The following is a 25,333-nucleotide window of genomic DNA, read 5'->3' as shown; positions in this document are numbered from 1 at the left end:
AAAAATGGAGGGTTTCTTCTTTGTTCTAGTAGCCATGATGCTCCTTCAAATCTGTTTGACATCTGATAAAACTAATCTAATTCTATCTACATAACCCCATCTGCAACAACCTCAAACTGTTAAAAATTGCAGGCTGCTGGGCATGCTGCCCTTTCCCAGCTACCTACCCACTTTTTGTTCAACATATACTGTAAGGAAGAAATCTGGAGAATTTGAAAGCTTTGTTCTTGGCATTTTGCCATTCTGGTTGGTCTAGTAAAGGTACTGTGGATTGTTCCGTGGATCTTCCTTTTGAAATTAGTAAATCGTTCAAGGGAAGGAACAGTAATAAGTGCATAGTTAATATGACCTTGTAAATCTGAGGTCAGAGAGTAAAGTGCATACTTTGGCACCTTGCCAGTATTCAGAGATTTAAAAGCCTGCCTTAATGTATTGCTATGGGCTTTAGAGCTTAACCTCAGTTGAAAATAAAGTTTTCAGGTATGATTATCTACTTTCTATACAGCTACTGTTATGTTGTCCTTGCAGCAACAGTCTTGGAGCATAATATATCTAACAAGCTCAAGGTTTTGCGGTGCTTTTTACGTGATGGTTTTACCAAACCTAAACACAAGCCTCAAACAGGAGCATTTACCTTTTGGTTTCTCTTTGAACTTTTCACCCTATAAATAAGAAAACTCAAAACCAAGAAATGTCTAACAAAGGCATCGATGAATCTCAATGCAAGACAAGATCAAGTAGTTGGCAACCTGTTTCCATTATTATAAATGCGGTGTATTTTTTTTTTAAATAACTAAATAACATGACATTATATCATGTATATTGATTAAATTTGATCTTTAATATAAAAAGTTAACCAAGCCCCTTCATCACAGAGTTTTTTTCAGAACCATCCAATAAGTCACAAAATACTAAGCAAACTTTTGAGTTCTCCAGCATTCTTACTTTGCTGTATGTCAAACAGAGAGGTGAGGCAGCACTGGGAATGATGACGGAGCCCGCAAGTCTGCAATTTGGGATCTTAAGAGTCAAACACAGCAACAATTCCCCACCACAAACATAATCTTCATTTACCTTTCACAACCCGTTCCAAGCAAAGTAACATTAAGATAAATAGACAGGAAGACAAAGGCATGCTGAGGCACACTATTTAAAGAAAGGCAGCACAAATATTTTGATCACTAAATAATCAAAGCTTAAACAGAATGCTTAGTGTTTTAACCTTCACTTTTTGAATACACATAAGTACCTTTCATCTAGGAAATCTAAACTCAGATGAAACACCTAAAGCCCAGGCTAGATGTGATGACAACAGAATCCAGTATTTTAAGGTAGGTCTGATCCAACAGGAGCAAGATGTAAGACCAAAGAAGCACACAGGCTGGGGGGGGGGGTGCTAAATCCCACCCCATGACCATACCACCTCCCTCTAGGTGCTTTTATCCCAGTGGAACTGAGCTGGTATGAGAATGAAGCTGAAAGAAAGCATCAGGAGGGAAAGAGCGCTGAGAGAGGAAACTTGCAGACAAGTGAAGGATGGTTGAAGCAGTCTGCAGCCCATGACATGTAGTTTGGGTCTGAGGCTAGAAATTCAGCCTTCTAACATCCATCCATAGTTGCAAACTTGGTGCCTCATTCCTGAGGTCAGCTCAGTACACTGGTCTAGGCACTGTGCAAACATACAAGTAGAAGTTTTTAAAATGCTCCTGAATTACAAAAAAGGCGTATGTTTATAATGCATTTGATCTTATACGTCTGTGCAAGACTGCTCTTGACAGCTAATTCCCAGGGACTTGTGGGGCTTTCAGTTCCTCATCGCTACTCCAATGGCAGCCCCCATCCCCACTATTTCTACATGACAATCTATTTCTCACACAGTTTGTTAATCTTTTTAGTTTACTGTTGGGCTTAATTGTTTTTAAATACGTTTTTAAAAATAGTTTTAACTGTTTTTATTGATAATTTTAACATTTCTTGCAAACCGCTTACCGGTAGTTGTTTTATTACAATCAAGCAGTACATAAATTTTGCAAAATAAACAAATAAGGGGCAAGTCCTGTCTCAGTTCTTTGAGTGTAAATTTGCATACATATACAGGTGCTCCAGATGACATTGCGTATTGAGACTTGCAAAAAGCTTTTGACAAGTACCTCACCAAACAATCCTGAGTAAACTTAGCAGTCCTAGAATTGTGGTAACATAATACTTGGGCCTGATCTTTTGGCCTGATCTAGCAAAGTTTTACGCTTATATCTGTCAGGAGGGTGGCTCCATGGGCACTGCTTCTCAATGCTGGCTGCTCCCAGCTTAGCCATTAATTCACTACATGGCTTTAGTAAAGCAATTATTCTCCTAGTCTAAACACAGTAATAATAATAACTGGTCTTACGATAGCCTAAACATTGAATGCTTAATAGCAGTAGCAGCTGCATAGCTATGTGGGTGAGCCATGCCCAAACATTCTCCACCTGCAATGGCTCCTGTGTTGAGCGTAAAAGACTTAAGTTGGGTTTTAAGTGCCTTTGGCCAAAAATGCACAGAAGGAATCCTGATAATGCAAAGTTCCAAATGTGAGGAGGCTTCTAACCACATTCAGTCAAACATGCTGAGAATACCCCTTAACACCTGCTCAATTCCTGCTCGATACAGGAAAGTCAGGGGTGTAGCAGGTGGGCATAACACTGCTTCACGCCAGAAGCTATTGAACTGGTGTACAATAAGATAAAATGTGATAAAATATTAGAAATATGAACTCCAAAAATAATAAAACAATTTCTAAAAACTCTAAAAGCAGTAAAACCATTTCTAGATTGCACAACTGATATTCCATAAATCAACTGGCTCACACGTCAAGGAGAGTCTTCTTATCCAAAAACACATTCAAATGTCTAACCTAAATGTCAAATTGCTAGATGCTTGTCTAATTCCATTTGGTAACTGATTCTAAGGGGTTGGAGAGGCAACCCTAAAAGCCTTGTTTCTAGTACAAACTAAGTGCACTCCTGGGGCATATAGTACTGTTAGTACTGCCCAATCTGAGGGGTACACTTGCCAGGTAGGCTGAGGCGGTCCCTTAAGTAACCTGGTTCCAAGTTGTTTAGGGCTTAAAATCTTAAAAGCAAATCTCTGAACTGCATCTAGTAGCATATTGGCAGCCAGTGCAGCTCCCACAGCAAATATGTTAAATGGTGTTGACAGAATGCACCAGTCAACAAACAACTCTCTCTTAAAAACTGCAGATCTTCATCAGCTATTGGATCTTACTACTGTACAGTACTTAAAAGCTTTGAAGCTTCTACTTGGACTCAGGCATACCCCCACTTCTCATTTCCCAACTGTTTTGTCAGAATAATGAAAAAGGCATAGCTGATGGCTATGTTTCTGTCAGTTCTTACTCAAGTCTCTCCCTCTTATGCTAGATCTGTGAACACAGGAGTGGGCTACCACAATACATTCCAACAGAGAGCCACACGCTGGATCAACTGTCAAGCTGTCTCCTCTAATAGCTGCTATACAAACAGTCCTGAATATCTTAGATTCTTTAGAGAACAATCACAATAACTGCATTCGTTTGTGATGATTCTCTTATTTGGCACAGTTTAAGGAAGCAAGGTTCACAACAGCTTTACAAACATAATAATTTCACTTTGTCTCAAAAATAACTTTTTCACTCGCACTATTTACTATTTGGAAGGTCCAAATATTGCTACACAGTACCAGTAGCACTGGGCAGAACTGAGAGATCCGATTCAAAATCCCAGCTCAGCCACAGACTTGGTGAGTGGCCTTAGCCTAACTCCCCCTTCTCGTTTTCAGACCATCATTTGCAAATCATTTGAGCAATAATAGCCTGCCACAAATAATTGTTATGAAGAAAAATTAGATCATAGCACATTTTGTAGAAACTCTTTTTTTCTCCTTAAAGCCTGCTACGTACAATTTGCATAGCTGTCAACTTTTCCCTTTTCTTGCAAGGAATCCTATTTGGAATAAGGGAATTTCCCTTTAAAAAAGGGAAACATTGACAGCTATGAATTTGTTAACCTATTACTCTTTTAAGCTGGAGTTCACTGGAGCCATTTCCCCTTATTCAAGAACATTCCTACTTCTGCTCTACGTATCAACATATATTGATTTCTACATGAATTATGATAGGTTAGGTGCTGTGATGTACAAATATCTTCCTTTCTTTGGTTCACATTCTTTTTACCAGCCCCAAGCCTTCAAAATCTGGAAAAAAAAAACCTAATACCCTGATCTTTGTAAGAATAACCACAGAACCCAGGTATAATGAGATTATAGGCACACAGAAGTATTGTTTAGGGTTAAAACTTTCTCATGGGTCAACCAGAGTTCAAACATACTGGAAGGATATCGCATATACATTAGTAAATTCCCTTTTGCCCTTTAATGGCACATTTCAAGCACTGATCACACATTTGGCATGAAAAAGTTTATTTATACCACGAATGTGAACCACACTGGCAACACTCATATCAAGAGAAAAGTATAACCAGCTAGCCTGGTTTCAGCGATTTAGATGAACTGCTCTGCTACCACTAATATTTTGTACTAGTGTCTACGAGAGCACAGGGATCCTCTAAGTCAGACCAAGAGTCTGTCTAGTAGGATGGGGCAGCAGGTCTCCAGCTCTCCATAGCTTCAGGCAACTACCAGTCAAGAACCCAGAAATCCACCTTGAAGGCATATTCAGACAAATTACACATTGTACTATTGAGTCATGCTCACACCCCAATTTTCTAACAATACTGGGCAGGTCAGAATTATTTGGTACAGTGCCCACCCCCACATATAATAAGGAACCTTACAATACTCCAAAGGCCTGTTAATTCACCCCTAAGATAATTAAGCCACTAGAATCCTCATGGAATGAAGCTCTTCAGGTTTCAAATGAAAGGGGGGAATCTAAAAAGTATAAGGTGACTAGTCTGCAGTCTCTTATTTATTCAGCTAAATACACAGACTTGACAGAATAACAGAGCTACAACCTGTGTGAGTGTGTACGAGAATATTAATGGCAAGCTTATAATACTGTTGTCAAAGTGTATTTTGCATGCAAGTCGTGACTTAAAGTCACACTGATCTAGTGGCTACTTTTCTGAGGTATAATTTCACTACTGAAGAAAAGCTCTAGCTTTCTTTTACAATTTAACTATATGTTCAAGTTACAGTGTTAAGTATCCTTGAGGTCTGCTATTTTACCTACAAGATCAAACACTGCTTTGTGTGAAGCTACATATGCATTTTGCAACCTGTGTAAGGAGGTATATAAAAGTTTAGAGAAGTTGAAGCCTTCACAACTAACACAGTTCAGCATAACATAAACTTTCCTAAGTACAGCTAGATACTAGAAAGTAAATCATGCCACAACAGACAACAAAGTAATTTATGTACTTAAAGCTGTTCTTTCAAATCACATTCTCTTGAATGCATTTAGCTCTAAGTTTAATTACAAAAAAGTAAATCAGACTAAAACACTACTTAAAAGAACATTTCAGTAGGAACTGGGGGTGTTAAGCCAATGGTGTTTTACTCTAAGTAAACCCACTTAAATTAATAGACCTGACTTAATCATGGGCACTGATTTCAACTGTTATACTCTGATTAAAACCTAGTTGAAAAGCACCCTAGGATTTTCAGGAATAGATTTATTATGCTATCATAGAGAGAAAGAGAACAGTGCACTGGGTAAAGACCTTATGACCTCGGCTACCTTCTGACCACATATACGTATTAGCTCTTTATAGGGCACTGAAGGTCAACATGGAAGGTGTGTACATGTGAAGCCACCTTAACAACCTTATTAACACAATATATGCACTGAATTTGCAATACATTTCAGAGCACAAAGTACACCAGCAGCACACCAATCTGCAGAAATTAACTCCTGTGGTGATATTAAGCAGTATATAAATGATTTTTTTAAAAAAATGTTACTAAAATAGTAAAAACTGCCAACACAGCACCCAATCATGAAAACTCTCATTTGCCATATCAGAGGATCATAGAATCAGGACACACAAAATCAACTGTATCTCTATGTTTGATTTCTGTCACTAGGAGTAAGACCCGCCACGCAAAATTTCTGTGAATTGTTTCTTTTTATTTCAGGATTTTAAATATCTGCTCATCTAGTTGTCTATGGCAAGGGGAAATTGCGAGGGAAGGGATGCTTTTGCAAAATGTAAGAAATTTATTTGCCTCTTCCCCCTTCTTTTCCCTTTCTGGATGTCAGCATGTAACAGTGAGCTTATGTAGGAATATGCGTAAGCGGAAAGGCTAGAAGATTATTTAATGGGCTTGTAGTTTCTGAATATTTCTACTTTCAAGGCTGTTTTATACATTTAGCTTTGTATTACATCTCATACTCCCAAAAGGGCTCCAAACACAGTTCACAAAAAATGTTAGAAACACCCATACCACTTACACTTTGTAATTCGCAGTTAATCACACATGTGAGATTTTGAGAAAAAGCAAACTAAGAACAGTTAAGATCATCACAATACTGAGGAAATAGAGATTCTGTTCCTGAATCTTGTTTTCTTCCCCAATCTGAATAAAGCGACCAGCCATCACTTTCTTTGAACACAACAAATATTTCAATGAAAATCCTGTAAAACTATAGATAGAACAGTGCAGAATATTCGAGTGTATATCCAGTACATAGTCTTTTCCCGTTATTTCATATTTCCTAACAAACCAAATCCAATTTCCAAAAAAATCAGCTTGTAGTTTGGGGAGTATGATCCAGTCCTTCCCTTCATACACCATAAGAGTCCTCCCATATGCAAGTATCTTAGCCCAGGAAGGCTCCTGATGAGAGTAGAGACCAGGGAAGAAGGGCGACAGGAGACTGGCTTGTCCCCTTAATTTTACCAATAAAATTTTGTTCTCCCCTGATACTCCTACTTGAACTTACATTAAATATCCAAAGTTAAATGCAGCATGTAGTAAAAGGGACAGCTACCACTCAAGTTCCACCTCAGTCCTAACTGTACCTTCCTTTATTTTCCTGACTCCACAAAGTCATCACCTGAATAAAGGTGCTGCGTCCCCGCATTCCTTGAGAATTTACAAGGAGAGTTCAGTGATCCAGTGCATTAATTAATATCAACTGCTCTGATCAATATTGGCCCCAATATTGTTTAACACTGAATCATTTTCCAGGATTTCAATTTTAATTTATAAAACAAAAATCAAGAAAGCATTAAGATTATCATTAAAGTGCACTATGAGATGCTTGGTTACTGAAAAAGTTTATCACATGTGTACATTCTGATAGAGCTTTAATTTCCTGAAAACAGGCACTAAAATCCAAATCACTTTTAAAAGTATCTATAAAAAGCATTGTTTACCTAAATTATACTGAAGAGCAAAATGAAAAGTACTTAATCTGCCTTATGTAACAGAGGATTCTAATACTGCATCACTAAAATTAAATGCATTGCCTTACAATGCAGTGCTACTGAACTCCAATACGATGAAACGGATTGAACTGGAAAAAAATAATGCAATGTGGTTAAAAACTCTGGAGAAAAAAGTATCTGAATTCTCCGAAGAAGCTTCTATGACTTCTGCTGGCAAGAATAACCAGCAGTTTATAAAACACTTGCTCTTCTCTCTCTCTCTCTTTTCTTTATTAAAGATTAAGACTCACCTGGGCTTGGGCCACCTTCCTCATAATCCCGTTCGTTCATAATCAGGAGTCAACTCTTCAAATGTTAAAAAGTGAAAGAGCAGAAAGCTGACAGTTGCTCTCTCGTTTTGTACAAGACCTCAAATCCTGTCTCTCGATAGTAGTGGATTAATCCTGAAGCAAGTCATCAAAGCTTCATGCAGTTTAAAGTATGCATGTGACACAAAGCCAGGCTGCAGTGCAGCAGCAGCAGCAGCAGCACTCTCCAACAGATTAAGCTGAGAGAGATGTTCATCAGTGATAAATCCCCCACACACAGAAGTAAGGGCAGGGCCTACATCTCTATCATCAAGTGTCGCCAGGTAGAAAGCCTTAAATTACACCTAGAATCGACTTGCTCTTTACAGCAGCAGATGTCTCTGAAGCTATTCCATTACACAAGCCCTCCTTGTGGATATGAAAGCAGTGAGCATCCAATCATTTCGACAGCATGCTATTCATAAACCAATACTTTACGTAGATAAAATATTTAATCCTAAATCCATGGGATTAAAGAGCTAGTAAATTATTTTTAATTTACATTATCTTAGTGGCTCTTAAACTGCAGGGTGGGACCTCTTGGGGAAGATGTTTGGATGGAAAGTACCTAGGAGGGAGAAAATCCTGCAGCAATCAGTCAGAGATACTTTCCTCGTAGCAGTAGAGGTTTAGCATTAGTATCAGCATTTTGGTGGCTGTAATCGTGGAAACTGGAGAGGGAGGGAAAACATGGGAGCTTCTAGCCACAGCAACCACACTCCCCATACATCTCCTTCCCTGGTTGGGTGTCTTCAGGAGAGTGTCTGAAACTCTGGTCCATTCCTCTAACCCCAGTGTGGGATTAGTCCCCTAGTTCACAGATACTCATGCAAACAGTAGTATGCGAATTCTGGCCACTTGCCTCCAGAAGAATCACTGCTGCTGAGTTTGGAGACAGAGAGCTGGTAGAGTGAGGCAAAAATCCTGCACGGCTTTTATGTTTCATTGGGAGCAAGTCCCAATGAACCCAGTGGGACTTTTTTAGAGTAGATATGCATAGGATTACACAGTTAATTTCAGAAGACGATCTGAATGCAAAGAGTTTTTGGAACAGTGCAAGTTCCTTTTTGAAATGATCTGGCAGAGGAAGAGGTAAATGCTATTTGTTGGAATATATTTGTTTTCCATCAAGGCCAATTCACACACTTGTTCTGAAGCACTAGTCCTCACAATTCATATAAGGAGCCATTTGTGACAAAAGGTTGCTCTGTCGGAGAGAAGACCTTCAAGTCTTATTTGTGATTTGTTAACCTTTTGAAGCATTTCTACATGTCTAATAGCTACCCAGACTTGTTATAGGTTTCATTAAGGTACCCCTGCCCGTACGGGCCAGTCTTGACAGACTCTAGGGTTGTGCGCTCATCTCACTCTAGAGGCCGGGAACCAGCGCTGTCCGCAGACACTTCCAGGTCACGTGGCCAGCGTGACGAAGCTGCTCCGGCGAACTGGCACCAGAGCAGCACACGGAAACGCCGTTTACCTTCCCGCTATAAAGAGGTACCTATTTATCTACTTGCACTTATGGGTGCTTTCGAACTGCTAGGTGGGCAGGAGCTGGGACCGAACGACGGGAGCTCACCCCGCCGCGGGGATTCGAACCGCCGACCATGCGATCGGCAAGTCCTAGGCACTGAGGTTTTACCCACAGCGCCACCCGCGTCCCTTTTATAGGTTTCATTACTGGTGCATAAAGCCCTGAAAAACTTGGGACCAAGATACCTAGCAAACTGCCTCCATTGCAACTCTGATCTTCCTCTCAGATCTTCTAAAACAGCCATGCTGACCATACCACAACTGGTGGAATGCCATCTAATGCCATCTCAAAAATTAGCTTCTCAGTAGTACCACCTACTCTCTAGAACACCCTCCCACACAAGGCAGAAATAGCAGTAAAGTTCAAACATCTCCTGAAGAGCCATCTATTTAAGAAGCCTTTCATTGGCTCATACAATTCATCACACTGTTCTTGTTCTTATTGATATATTTATTCATTTCATTTCGTTTTGGTTACAATTTTCTGACTTTTATCTTATCTTTTCCAACTTTTAAGTATATTATTGTGTTTTATGTAAACCATTCTAAGCAATGCAGAAATATTATGAATATAAATAATTGTTACCCACATGGGTGGTTGAAACACATGGGAGTTTATTATTTAACACAGATTAATTTAATTTAAAATAAATTAAGACATTAAACAGATTTTTTTATTTTAAAAAAGGTTATAAAATCACCATGCAATGACTTTATCTTAATGATTGTAAATGACAATTCTGAGGGACTCGAAATATATTGCTCTTGAAAACCTTTACATGTACAAAAATCCTTCAAAACAATATAATGAGAAAGCATCAATGTTTCATTTCTGTTAGTTTATCCCTTTGCAGAAGTAAAGAATCCCACTGCTCTAAAATATAGTTCCTACAGGACCCAAAATATTCATGTTTTATGTTTTATCTGACTGCATATCCAAAAGAAACCCAACCAGAAAAAAACTAGATAGTGATCAATGCTCCCTTTAACCAAATAAGCAAATAAATTTAAAAAATCATGAAATCAGTAAGACTCAATTCCAAGTAACTATGCTTATAACATGTTTCTTTTTATTACTGTTTTGGTAAGGGCAGTGCTTTTGCTCTTAAAAATGTTTAGGAGTACTTTCATTTTGACTAAGAAAATCACCATTTTATAATTCAAATCAGGAGAAATAAATACAGTAAATGGACAAAAGTAGAAAGATTCACAAAATGTTTAGGGGTATGAGTACCCCCAGAAAAAAAGCACTGGGTAAGGGCAAGTTACAACCATCAGTATGAATGTGCGTTAACAGTTGTCATAGCACACGTAACAGATTACCCTAAACTCAAAGTATATTATTAAAACCAAGTCTGTTCTGTCTTTCTTGCTGCACAGATAATACACAACTTATTTAATTGGCCAATGGCCAATGATGTTATAGGTTCAAACCCCACAAAAGCATAAGCAGAACAGTTCCAATTACGATAACATTTTCGTGAGAATGGTCCCTAAATTAGTGGTACAGCAAGTGCTCTGTACAGTCCTAAGCTCAATTTCCAGAGAAAATATTTTAGACAACAGGAGTAGGAAAGGTCTCTGCCAAAGGATCATGGAAAGCTAGTCAGAGAAGACTGAGCTGAGTTAGAAGGACTCTCAGTAACCAAAGGTTTGAAATGAAATAAGGCAGCTTTCGGTATTTGCTGTTAAATCTAACTTTGTTAGTGAAGGTAATGTTGTTTTATTGTGCTAAAGTTATAGCACTGGGGAAGTAACCACGTGCTATCTGTGAAACACCTTTTTCCTGGCTCCTTAATTATCCATATCAGTCTTATTTGAGAAGCTACAGCATTTAAAATGCTAACATTTTAATGAGGGACCATGAAGATTGAAAACAGCATGGGCACTGATCTGTTGAAAGGAGGGGGAAAGTCTGAAGTCCAGCTGGACGGATTTCAGTTTGAAATGTGATATTTCCTGAAACCTATTAGGAAACAGCTTTGTGACTTGCTGGAGACTGCTATTATGGTTGTGGAGCTTGATGTTTGTGAATTTGAACAGGAAAAGATTAAGCACCCACACTCCTCTCAAAATCACAATTTCCTTTTTTCAGTTTTGTTTTGTTTTAAGTGGTTTAGTTAAATGCATTTACGTGTAGGCTGAGGTCTATCCCAAACTTGGTACCAAACATCCTTTTACTGGAAATGCTAGGATTCATGTCTGGATTTTCCACATATTACCCACTTGTGGTATAAAAATGAAACTGGAGAACAATGCTATAAAGCAATACTAACAACAATGGCTTATCAATGACGATTCAAAATATTTTGATTATATATTTCAAATAATGTTAACACAGCAATTACGTTGGGGAGGGACACATCAAAGTTGACACCACAGATGGCACAACTAGTATGTTAGCTGGGATTTGATTTTTTTCCATCTGCTATCTAAGCAGCATAGTGTTTGCACATATTCAAGCAATATCAACGAAGCACAAATGTTAGCCTCTGATCACAGAGATTACAATATTAGATATGTTGTCTGCAAATAGCATCATGTTCTGGAAAGTAATCCGCACGTGTCACATCTATTGCCAGCTATGAAACGGTTATGTAAAACACCAGATCTATACTGTGCAACTCGATGGAGAAAGTTTACTCATCTAAAAAGAGAAAATGTCTTGAGAATATGAGCTTTGAAAGCATCTCATTAAACAAGATCATCTGCATTCATGCAGCAAAATAGGCATGCGCTTATAAATTTGATGTGTTGAACTTGTGTGATATGATAGCTGAAATAGGTCTGCGTAACTTAGGACACATCATGTCGTATGCAACGTACAACCCATTTATTATGGCCTACGAGGTTCATGGTAATTTATATGTGTACCAGAGACTGTGGTCCTGCTCCCTCTACTCACCAACCCCTTCCCTTTGTCACTCCCTCCACATTTAACACCCTAAAGCTTCCCTTCCCAACTGATTTCTGAAACCACTTCTCTCCTATTCCCCACTTTCCACCTTCACCCCATGTCCATGCCTCCTCCTTTTGTGCAACTGCCCCTGTATACAAACCACCCCCATTGTAACCTCCTGCATCCACCACCCACATGGCAACAAGCACACTTTTCACCTTCTGCTCAGTTGTGAAGTCATTGTCACCTCCTATATTCTTCAGACCATTTCATGCCCCTGCTTCCATCTGCAACCTCATTCCCATGCCTCCTATTCCCTTTTCTGAAACCCCCTTTGCACATTCACTTTTTCCTTCACCCTCCTCCTTACTTTTCTCAACTCTCCCTTGCACACCAACCACCCCCCAATTTCCATGCCTCCTCCTGTCTCCTATTCTGCAGTCTCCTTTGTGCACATTACCCATGATTATACAGCTATCTTTAAGATGAACAGACTCTTCAGAGCAAGCATGTCAACTAGCTTGTTCAATTAGAAAAGGTTAAAAAAGTGGTTGCATGTTTGCTTATTAATAAAACATATTTTCTAAATTACTACACTGAATCTGGAACTTCATGTTGAAGACAACAAATGGTACCAAAAGTGAAATACATTGTAGGAGTCCAACGCTTGGCAACATTTGACATCCTCTCCACCCACCACTGCAGCCCTCATGCTATCTAGTTACTGCTTTCCCAAATTTTGGAAGGAGGTAGGAGGGCTTTAGGACCCCGCCAAAGCCTCACGTGTCCTTCCTAAAGCCCTGTGCCTAGCTTAGCCATCTGTGTGAATGCAGTGTGAGAGTAACAATTTTTGGCCTCCCACACACACACTGTGCATGTGTGCAAGACAAAGCAGTGTGCGGCCTATGGGTTCTATGTTGAAGTACTCTTGCAACCCACTTGGTATGAAAAATTGGGCCATCCTGTACTATAAAATATTTGAGAGATCCACATCCTTTCTCTCTCACACGAGGCAGCTGAGGTATGGAAGTGGGAGAAGCTTAAAACTAAACAGAAAAAAAAAATCCTTTTAGTGTTTGTTCCTTCTTGTACTCAAACAATGGCAGAAGTCTAAGTAAAGCAAAGGTGGACAGACACCTAGACAAAAATTGTGGTTTGAGTAAAGCAGTGATGAGAAACAGTGTGGGTTTTAACCAAGAGAAATAGCAGAGGTGGTACAACAAAGAAGCCAGCACAACAGAGCCTTTTCTAACTCCCTTCTCACTGTATTCAAACCTTATGTAAAACTGCCACTCTCCTCTCAGTGTCACACCCTGCTCTCTCTATTCAATTCTCTGCTATTGTTTGAAATCACTACTTTTTGCCTCTCAGATCCAATCCAACCCTCCTTTATTCAAACCTCTGCTGTTGTTTAAAACCACTGTTTCCCTCTGTAGCCTTCCATCTTCTGCCTGCTCTTCTGCGGCCCTCCCTGTGCCATGACTTCATGCTAATCCAGGATTGTGACACAGCACTACAGTGAGGGCTGCATGATGACAGCCGTACATTTTTGACAGATATCTTGCATCTCAAATGCAGGTTTGCTGTCCTAGACAAACAGTAGAAACAACATATTTAACAAGCACAATGCGAGTGGGCTTATATAGCAGGTAGCCGGTATTCAACCCAGTAGGCCAAAGCTTGTGGAAATCTAGCCTAGAGTTCTTGATCAGGGCCATAGAAATACTCTCTGCTATGAAACTCAGTGGGTGGGCCTTGAATAAGAGACACACACCCTCATCCTAACTTACCTCACAAGCTGTTGCAAGGATAAACAGCTTGCTCTGACCTCCCTAGGAGGAGCCGGGCACAAATGTAGTATTTCAAACTTCAGTACAGATTCTGAAGGTGATGGACTACATGGAACTGGCGGAAATGACTGGCAGAATCCGAGACCAGGGAGAAGAGTTGGTGGAGGAAGATTGGAAGAAATTTAAAGACTATTTACAGAAACATTGTAAAATTAATGAATGTTAGAAGGATGTTGGAATGATGTTATGTGACTTTAGCAGGAATGATATAAAGGATTTGGGAAAAACTGACTGTTAATTGGTGAAAGGAGGGAAAGTAAAGCTACATTATACTAAGATAAATTACAGGACTAAAATTTGAAAAGATGGAAAGGATTTGCTGAAATAGATAATCGATCTAGAATACAAAAAAGGGAGGTGTGAGGAGGTCAAGGAAATAAGCTAATGAAAGATAAGTAATGGGAAGATTTGTTGTATTTTTCTTTGTTTTTTCTTTATTGTTTAATGGATTTTATTTTTCTGGTGTGTTTTTCCTTTGTATCTTATCCTTTTTTCTTTACCTATTGTGATGTGTTGTATTGTTTTTTGTTTAAAATGATGTTTTTTATTTTTTATTTTTGTACCCCTTAAAATTTTAATAAATATTATTTTAAAAAACAACAACAAACTTCAGTACAGATTCTAAGCCTTTAACATCCCTTACATTTTACATAACTTCTATTTCTTTGACTAATATAAAGGTTTATTACCAATCTGGTTATTTTATGGCAACTTTTGCAATATCCGATCAACATGGATTTAGAAATACCACAACTTGTAAACCATCAAGCCAAACGCAATTTGTAAGCCAGGTGTGATGCTTGCAGCTCACCAGGGACCACCTGTTTTGGTCCAGGGCTGAAAAACAGGGGGTACAATACATGGCTTGCAGGCTATTCGTAACATAAGACAAAATTTCTGTAGGCCTAATTTAAGAGTCACATTTTTAAAAAGATTCACCATTTTATCTTTTTCAGAGCGGTGTAAAAGACAGAAGCAGGTGTTTAACTGAATTAGAGGGTTAGAGGAAACCAGGGCAAGCCCAAGTATTAAGCAAAATGTGAAAGTGGCAGGTTTAAGCCACCATGATATGGGACAAAATGTCAATTTCATTCATACAATACTGCTACCATTGTAAAAAAAACAAAACAAAACAAAAAACCAGCAAAACTATACAAAGTGTCTACATAACAATCAATTTGAAGCACAGCAAAACATTTTAGGCAGTTGAAAAGGTTAGATTAAACAAGGATAATGAAAACAGACGTAGAAGGATGGATTGTCACAAACATTGACATAGCTAACAAACTGAAACCAGGTGTCTTGAAACCCTACTCTTCAGATTTCACAATGCGCCCTTACATTGGGAGTACTGTTTCGATTACACAGCTCAGGCACCAAAATTGCCTTGGACCATTTGGCCTCGTGTGTTCCACCTCCTTCCCAGAGGTTCCTCTTCATCCCATTTTTATTGGCCAGCATCATTCAAAATCCACACCCGCAAGGAAGAAGTTGTTTGTGAAGCCTAGCTAGTGTTTCTGTCTAAACCTCTGGCCTCTAACTGACACCAATCCAGACTTAGCTGCTGGGTTCCTAATACACACAAATGACTTTCCTTATTGAAAAAGATGAAGGAAATTGTATTTAATAGAACATCTGATGTCAATTATTACCACATCTAAAAGTAGCCTTGCCAGGTAAAATGATTCAGCTGGTAATGTTGGATCCTTTGTACATGAGGTCATTATCCCATTATCTATGTTGTGAACAGGTTATTTCTAGCTGCCTTTGTCAGAATAAAGGTCATAAGCTCTCCAGAATTATGTTCCTCCACTGTCTGAATGCAGATATATGCATTTGTCACTACTATTGTCTTGCAAGTTTTTACGGTTGCTACCTTTATTTACACAGAGGTTTCTATGTATTTAACAGCTGAGTAACTGCAAGAAACCCAGCAGGTGACCTTTTAATTCTCTGAATAAAGCACGTCAAAGTGCAAGTAGATAAATAGGTACCGCTCCAGCGGGAAGGTAAACGGCGTTTCCGTGCGCTGCTCTGGTTTGCCAGAAGCGGCTTAGTCATGCTGGCCACATGACCCGGAAGCAATATGCCGGCTCCCTCGGCCAATAAAGCGAGATGAGCACAGCAACCACAGAGTCGGTCACGACTGGACCTAATGGTCAGGGGTCCCTTTACCTTTTAACTGCAAGAAACCCAGCAGGTGACCTTTTAATTCATTAAATCTCCAAATTGGGAGAAGCTACATTTTATGAATTTTTGCATATCGCTCATTTGTTAAAGGCACAGAAATACTGGCAGAGGGGTGAGTAACAGCTACTCTGCCATGCACCTAAGAATTGTCCTCCTGATTAAGTTCAAGGTCTGTCTAGCCCAACATTCCAATTAACTGTGGTCAGCCAGATATTACTGGAAGTGCAAGGTTTAACAAGCAGAGCAGAGCATGAAGGCAATGGCCATGCAGTGTCTAAAACTTTTAAACAAATCTTACTATTTAGAACTGTGACAGTATGGCGCTATTCCTCATGTCAGTAGGCAAGGAGTTCTAAAGTGTGGGTGATGCAACACTAAAAGATCGGTTTTTTGTTTCTTTGTTTTTACAAATGCAATACAAGTATTATGTGAGACCTGTAGCAATGCCAGTTTCGCAGATCAACGCAGCTGACGGGGCATATATGGGATAAGGGCATCTCACAGGTAAACTGGCCCCAAGGCAGTTTGTTTTCACTTTTTTGTTGCCAAAATAGGTGCAAATTGAGAGTTATAACAGGGCTAAAGAACTGACTGTATATTTATTAAGTACCCTGTATAGAAGTCAGAACAGAATAGCTCCACTATGAGGGTGGTCTGACAGGTTTGGAAAAGGTGGAAGGAACAGCTGGTGCTTAACATTTTTCCAGAGCTCATGCAGAACAACAGACATATTAATTTCTTATGTCTCCACAATGCAGGTTTAAATAAACTCTGTGACTTTGTTCTTGAATCTCAACCACTCCCAAGGGTTATGTTGAAATCCCAAATTAAGGACCATAGAATCTCTAGGCTGACATGGTACCAAATTGCTAATTTTATTTGTTGAACCGACATCAGGGAACTGGCATTGAAGGACCTTACCCCTTATGAATTATTGTTGGACTCTGCCACAAAGATAAAACAGAGTCCAGTGTCTAGACAGAATAGTGTGTTAATCTTAATAGATATGAATACAGCTAAAGTCTAAGGCAGATGTGGGAAGCCGATTAGCAGATTACTATTAATGAAGAGGTCTTGACTTCAATGTGGGGGAGATTTCCTTTTAAATGTCCTGACCTTGATGAAAGAGCTAGTACTTTAAATAGTGCCAAAAAAATTGATATCTTATGCCTACAAATTTAGCCTCACTGTTCACCCAACTGTTGAAGAGGATGTCAAATGTTAGGCTCTGTTCAACAAATGTGGCAGACATGTGGGATAGTGGCTCATTTCTGGGGCCTTTTGTTAAAATAAAAACAATTACAGGACGAAACACCTTTAAATGTCCAGAGCTGGCACTGCTTGATCGTATCACAGGAGATAATACTAACTTATAGTTCAAACCCCTAATAAGTTCCCTTTAATTAGCAGCCAGCCAGGCTCACAGTAATAAAAAAAAAACTAGAGGAATTTGAGAGAGAACTTCTCTGACAAGTTGCTACAATAGTGTATGGCAAATAGCACATGTGGAAAAGTTGACTAATAAAATAAAACTGGCACAAGGTTTGAAGAATAAAGACTCTCCTGCAACCGATTGGTACAGCTTTTCTGTGTACATGGCTAAAAATGGAAAAGGTGACTCCTCTCCCATTATAAAACATTTGTTTAGCATGTCCCCTGTATGTCCCCTTCTATACAAACGGTTGTCTGGGATAGGAACTATTTGCATTACCTGGATGTTATTTTTGATGTACTGCATCTTCTGGGTTAGGGTTTATTTTGTGTGTAATGATGTTGCTAAATGTTGTAAAGCAAAAAAGCATTTATCATACAGTGGTACCTCGGTCTACAAACAGCCTAGTTCACGAACTCTTTGGAACACAAACACTTCAAAACTGGAAGAAGGTGTTCCGGTTAGCAAACTTTGTTTGGAATCCGAACATACTCCGTTCAGGGGTGTACTTCCGTTTTGAGTGCCACACTTCCATTGTCCGGCAGCGGAGAAGGGGGTCATCACGGCGTTTCTCGCAGCCGTGAGGGAGGGAAGCTGCGCACGCGCCAGCTGGTTTTCAGGCGCGCAACTCCCCCCATGCTGCTGCAGGAGGAGAGTGTTTCCCGCAGCCGCGAGGTAGGGAAGCTGCACACTTGCCAGTCAGTTGGTTTGTGGGAGCGCAACTCCCCCCCCCCATGCTATTGTGAAAGGCACGCGCTCTAGGGAGCATTTCCCACAGCAGTGGGGGGGGGGGCGATCTGTGTGGATCCCAGTTCAGCTACTGATTGATTGATTGATTGTGTGACTGCAAAAATGGATAAAAGCCCCCCCCATCCAAACAATGACTATCATCAGTGCAGTTAAGAAAAGAAAAAAAATTATCGTCTACAATACTGTTTTATTTTATGGTACAGTACACTGATTATTGCTTTCATTTTATGGATCAATGGTCTCATTAGATAGTAAAATTCATGTTAAATTCCTGGTTTAGGGGTTGTTTTTAAAAGTCTGGAACAGATTAATCCATTTTGCATTACTTTCTATGGGAAAGCGCGCCTTGGTTTAAGAATGCTTTGGTTTAAGAATGGACTTCCAGAATGGATTAAGTTCGTAAAACCAAGGTAGCACTGTAATAACTTTAAAGTTCTGTACTGACTCGGGGGGGGTTGTGGCTCCCCAAAGTAATGTCTCAAAGCAGCAATACCCTTTTGTGTCACCTATTTTGGGGACAGCCCTACTGCCTGCACGAGAACTTGTTCTTGTAGCAAGACAAGCTCTGGACCACACCCCCATTCCAGCTGTATTCACTCAGTCAGCAATCAAACAGTACCCCAAACTGCAATCAGCACAAACACTCTTACCTGCAGGCAGGTATCTCACTGGACAAACAAACTGATACAAAAAAAAAAACATACACACTGTCTTGCAGCCTGGCTAGGAAAGTGGACAAGGCAGGGGCCAGAACAAAGCCATCCATCCCTGCTTAGTCCTCTGTAGGTCTGCTCAACACTGCTGCCACTTCTGTTTGGTAACAGGGTCATTTTCTCACCTAACTCTCCAGTCTTCACTTCATGGCTGTAGTACATAGTGAAGATGTACTTTTAAAGAGGCCTCTGTTCTTTACAGAAATTTATCCACCCTGACCCACTTTCATTGCACAACTGAAAGTGAAAGGGACTATTCTATATTATGATCAGCTTGCAACACTCTATTTTTTTTACTGTTTAAAAAGTTTTAAAGCCTGTTGCTAGCTTTTTACATGTCCTGCTTGAGCAGGTAAGCAAAGGACTTTAAAAAAAAGGCAAGCAACGTACCTCAACTGAGACAACCACCTTGTTAAGTTAATTAAGATATGCCACTCATCACCACAATCGCTCCTGACAAATTTATCTTATATTTCTCCCTACAAGCAGCCATTTGGGGAATCCCCCCCATTCTCCCTTCTTTTATCTCCTCCTTTCTCAACATTGCAGCACACTGTTCTATATGTCTACTCAGAAGTAACTTCCATTAAGTTTAGTGGAGCTTCCAGCTAGGCCACATTCTGAGCATGTCTAAAAGCCCCAAGTCTTGATTTTAAACTGCAAAGAGTGTGTGCTCCAAAAGCTTAGAAGCACTAGCACACTGAGGATGAAGAGAAAATATGAGATGTGACTAGTATACTGAGGCAATGTTAGGAATAGACTTGACTTCCCCGGAGACATTCCAAAACACAACCCAGCCCCATATTCTGTAATCCCACCTTTCATTTCCTTTCCTCAGAAGACAAGTGTCTGGGAAGAGGAGGGTACTGGCTGTTGATGGACTTGGAAAAAGAGCTCCAAGAAGGCCCTTGATCTTGCAGCTGACCAATAGGAACTGGAATGCTAACTGTGCCGAGGCAGTACCAGCTGCAGGTCATTGAATTGGCTTTCGGGATATCAGATAGGGCAGGGGTGTCAAACTCAAATTCATCGGGGGCCGCATCAGCAGTTTGGTCACCCTCAAAGGGCCGGTTGTATCTGTAGGACTTACAGTACAGGAGAGAAGGGTTCAGGCAGCCGTTGGATCTGTCACATCACAGGATGGCATGCGCTCAATATAAAAACAAGTGGAGGTTTCCTGAATGCATGTAAAGTGGAGGTTTCCTGTGTAGAACGGCCGGCGCCGCTAGAGGGCAGACATTCTCTGGCTTGTAGGCTGCCGCGCATGCGCTGAAGAGGCGGCTTTCTTGTGTCAAAAAAAAGAAGAAGCGAGAATAAAAGGTGAAGGCTGGCGGCCGGCGGCGGCTACACGGGCCACATGACGAGGTCTGGCAGGCCGGATTCGGCCCGCGGGCCTTATGTTTGACACCCGTGAGATAGGGAGTACGAAGATGTGGGAAGTGTTACAATACAAAATCTAAATATCAGTTACAGAATTAAGAGCTAGGGTGGGGAGAGAAAGAATTGCCGTATCTTTCCCAGAATAGTAAAGAAAAATTTCTTCTGTACTTTTTCTTCTCTATGGAATTAAAAGAGTCTATTGTAAAGACAAATCCTAACAACAAAGACCTTCTGTATGGATTATTTAAAAAAAAAAATTAACAGTCTCCAAAGCTTGAATTATTATCATGTGACACGGCAGAGAATCAAGAATATGCCCTGGAAAAATAGACATTTATTTTAAGATACAGTAAAAACAATGTATCATAAACTGAGCCCTTTAGCAACCTATTCCAGAGCTACTCCTACCAAATTATGTTCTATCAGAAGCTAATTTAAATAATCAAGAAAACAAACATTCAGAATGTTTAACTAGACAAGAAGTTGAGCTATATCTATGTTTAGAATGGGCTGAAAATACATAATTAGAAAACTCACTGAAAATACATAATTAGAAAACTCGAAAGTGCTTGATCTCTTGATTACCACTGGAGTTTATTTCACATCAACAATATGATCACTCAATTGGACAGTGCTGAAAAGAAAACCTTTCCACACCATTGAGCTTACATCTTTGTCCAAAGGTCTTCACTGAAATCACAAACAATTTGATTAACAACTCTAATCAAAGCTGGTTATTCTTTCCAGATTTCACTACAATAAAATACTGCAATCAATTTCTGCTCCTGGTAAGCCTGTTGAGGTTTGCCTCTCTGAGTCAATAAATGAATGAATGAACTCAGAACCAGTTTAAAAGTTTTCATTGCTAATCAAGTTACTTTTTAATTTAAAAAATCAATTTAAAATGATAAACAAACCTCAAATTATGTAACCAAACCAAAATTATTATCTAGGCAGACACTGTAAATATACTGTACACAGATCAAAATGCCCATCATTTTCAAAAATATATTTTCTACGATTTATTTGTACTCAGAAATTCAAGAGTTTGCTTTTCTTCACAGTCAAGGTACACTCGAACAGCATTAACTGAAAGGGTTTAGCACGTTTCCTTATAAGGTCACAGTAATACAAAGGAATAATCTCATTTCTACATGATCTAAAATATCAATGGGCCCAATTAGCTCTCTTCTGCTTTTCAAGTTCCACAATCTTTTAAAAAGATATGTACAGTTGTAGCAACACAAAGAATCCTGGACACCACAAACAGCTCTTAAAACAAGAAACAAGTAAACTTGCAGGGAACTGAAGTGCTGTGGTATAGGCATGAAGAAAGCTGGAAGTAACAGCCTCTGAACAGCCAAAGTGTCAGCTGCACCAAAACCAGAGGTCTTAATCTTAATTCCATGCACTCCAATCTGTATCTTCAGGAGCACTTGATCAGACTAATTGAAAGGGGAAGGAAGTTTGTTATCAAGGCTGCCAAGATGAGCAATGGGAAATTACCGGTACAGTGGTACCTCTGGATGCGAACGGGATCCGTTCCGGAGCCCCGTTCGCATCCTGAAGCGAATGTAACACGCGTCTGCACCTGCCACGTTTCACTGCTTCCATGCATGTGATGTCATTTTGAGCGTCTGCACATGTGCGAGCGGCGAAACCCAGAAGTAATGTGTTCCGTTACTTCCGGGTTGCCGCGGAGCGCAACCCGAAAACGCTCAACCTGAAGCGTATTCATCCCGAGGTATGACTGTAGTCCCTGCACACAGCCTGCTCCTGGTAGAGGTAGGAAGTGAGTCTAAACGCAAACAAAGAGGGAGTAAGGCAGGAGCATAGGGGCATGAAAGGACAAAGAAGTCTACACAAGTTGTGCAGTCTAAGTAGTAGTTCAAGGTGAGCAGCTGGAACTCATAGGGAGAGTTACAAAATATAGGAAATGGGAAAGTAGTAAAAAGCAGATTGTGTGGTGCCACTTACTCTTAAGAAGACATGGTTCTTGAGAAATGGAGAAGGAAGAAGGACAAAGCACCAGAACCTCTTTTCTCCTCAGAAGAAGTTGTAAGCAAGTATAAAGTTATACACATTGGGCTAAAAACAAATTCAGTGAAGAAAAGGAAGTATTTCTTCACACAACACATAACCAATTAATGCAATCCGCTGCAACAAGATGTCATAGTAACCACTGGCTTAGGCGGCTTTAAAAGTAGTTCCTCATATTCCTAGTTTAGTAGCCTACAAAAGACCACCTGCAGTTCAGAGGCAGCAGGTCTCCAAAAACAAGTTGCTGAGGGGCAAAACATGAAGGCAGACTGGTGCCTGCCTTCATGCACAACCTGTGGGATTCTCAGAAGCATCTAGCTGGCCATTGTTGGAAACAAAATGCTAAACTAGAAGTGCCACTGGTCTGATGTAGCAAGTATATTCTTACATTGATATCTAATCTACAGCATATTCTGAGCTCAGAGACAGGCAACAACCCTTAAAAAAGACTGAACAGTATTTCAAATTATTCACTGACTAATACAGGACAGTCATACTTCACACTTCTAGCCATATCTTCACAACTCGCATGCAGCCACGAACACCACCACTCCCAGACTGCAGGGAGATTTGTGGCTAGTCAATAAGCAAAGACAGGTTCTTCACCATTGCCTGTCAATTCCCACTCACTCCTATACTACAAGAGTGGGATTTTCCAGTACTGCCTACAAGAACTCCACAACATTTTTCTTGCCAATACTGCACATGTACTGGGTTTATGTTTTTGTTGTTACAATGCAATTTGACTGTAAATACACATAACCAATAGAACTATAACGATAGTGGCAGAAATCCAGCAGAATTTGAATGAAATCAGTGGGCTTCTTTGATGGATTTTGGGTAATATTTACAGGTATTTATTTATTAGATTTATATACTACCATTCCTCCCAAAGATGACACATTTCTGTGATTTAAAAGCACAACTAAAAATAAAATAAAAACCTATTTAGAACATTGAAAAACCGGCGCAGCGCAGCGTGGGGACTCGCTTCCACAGTGCCGAAAATGGTGTCTGCACATGTGCAGACGCTGAAAATCGTGTCTGCGCAGATGCAGAAGCCGAAAATTGTGTCTGCGCAGATGCAGAAGCCGAAAATCACAACCGTGCACTTGTAGATGCCGAAAATCATGTCTGCGCACGTATAGACGCCGAAAATCACGGGCGCTCACGTGCGCATGCAATCCGGCCCACAGAGGGATCTGCACGGGACCAATCCGGCCCAGGCAAGATAAACCTTGCTGACCCCTGATTTACACCAACAATTGCATATTTGTATTATTTACTTTTTCCAGCTCTCAATTCTGGGGTTTTCTCTTTCCTTTCAGTATTTAGCATATAGAATTATAATTGCCATTATCATATAACATCCCCCAACACAGATGAAAAGTAATGCCAATTTCTCTTCAACATTTTCAGCACAGAAATTTGCAAACATCTGCAATTTTGCTTGCAAATGCAGGGCTAATGTTTTCCCCTCCCCCTGCCTGCCTTGCATGTTGCACTTACAATAATGGGTTGGGAGCAATCCAACAACTTCTAAAACCCATCACAAAATCTGAGTTGGCGTTCTACATATGAGGAAGACTAAAATTAATAAGATTAATTAATAAAACAAAAATTCTGAAGAGGAGAAGGGATCTTCCCACTTTCTATCCAACCTTTTTCTTCTTCTTAAGAGACAGCGGTGTGTGGAATTGCCAACTTAGGTTTATTGATGTGTTTATTTCTACCTCCACTCCACCCCAGTTTTTTCAGAGGAGTCTCTAAACCTGTAGGTCTGATCCCCCTGCTTTGTATATTTTGTATAATCCTGAGAACATATTCAGATTACAAATATTCTAAACTCCCCCCCCCCCAAAAAAAAAATCCATCAAAACCAGAATAGCCCTGATATAAACCAAGCAAAAGCCACAGGTGTCAGGACAGTTAAAAAATGAGCTCTATGTGTATTTCACAATCAGGTGATGCCTTTATTAGGGCCAACAAAAATGTCATAAAATAGTATCTTTATATCACTGTACTTGAAAATTTCATCTATAAATTTTAATTAAAGCACTTCACTGCTAGCTAACTAGTACTGATAGCAGAGAACAGAAAAAAGAATGAGCCTAGAACCCACAGGGAGATGGGAATTCTTGCAGGTAGGAAACACAAAAGAAATAGGAACAAAGACAAGGGGAAAGATAAACAGAGAAAAGATTACAAGGAAGGAAGGAAGATATATAAAAGACACAAGCAGCAGTGACCTAAACAGAATCTGTGTGAGAATACTGAATAAACAACCAACCACTGATTGTTATCATTGCAAAAAGATCAGACTCTCCCTGATCTGTGCAATTTCCTGTTAACATTGGTGGCATTCTGCAATAGATTCAAAGCCAAACCAGACATGACAGTAACATCTCCATTTAGTTAAACTGGACAATTTTCAGAACAAATGGAGTGCGGGTTGAGGGTGCTAAAATCTCCCCTCACCCTAACTTTCCTTCTCACAATCTGTCTTCTCAGGGGCTTTTCTCCTCCAATACCAGAAGTAAGCTCAAGTAACAGGAATAAAATAAAAGGAAAGAGGCAGGGACTCAGGCTGACAAATCCCATCATACCTTGCTTCTTGTTAGCATGTTGTTCTTTTGCTGTTCTCTGGCTAGACCAGTCATAGGCAAACTCAGCCCTCCAGATGTTTTTGGGACTACAACTCCCATCATCCCTAGCTAACAGGACCAGTGGTCAGGGATGATGGGAGTTGTAGTCACAAAACATCTGGAGCAGCTGTTCTCAACGTATGGGTCCCCAGATGTTGTTGGACTA

The 25,333-nt window shown here is 39.9% G+C and overlaps 2 protein-coding genes across 8 annotated transcripts in view; one reads left to right on the top strand and one right to left on the bottom strand.

Moving 5' to 3' along the window:
• MAJIN (membrane anchored junction protein) overlaps positions 1-25,333 on the top strand; it is a 180,150-nt gene that overhangs the window by 98,239 nt on the left and 56,578 nt on the right. The window lies entirely within an intron of this gene.
• Positions 1-25,333, bottom strand: part of SLC12A7 (solute carrier family 12 member 7) — a 96,638-nt gene that overhangs the window by 66,111 nt on the left and 5,194 nt on the right. The window contains exon 1 of one of the 6 annotated variants that reach the window (XM_083624615.1): positions 7,679-7,828. The exons of the other annotated variants lie outside the window; for them this stretch is intronic. Coding sequence (XP_083480741.1) covers positions 7,679-7,718 — 40 coding nt within the window. The 5' untranslated portion in view covers positions 7,719-7,828. Of the gene's footprint in view, positions 1-7,678; positions 7,829-25,333 lie in introns of those variants that run through there. 6 annotated transcript variants of the gene reach the window in all.

This window comes from Podarcis filfolensis, assembly GCF_964270895.1.
Source record: "Podarcis filfolensis genome assembly, chromosome: 7".
In the NCBI taxonomy this organism is placed as follows: domain Eukaryota; kingdom Metazoa; phylum Chordata; class Lepidosauria; order Squamata; family Lacertidae; genus Podarcis; species Podarcis filfolensis.
Note: the sequence above shows the minus strand (reverse complement) of the source record. Positions and strands in the feature narration are given on the sequence as shown.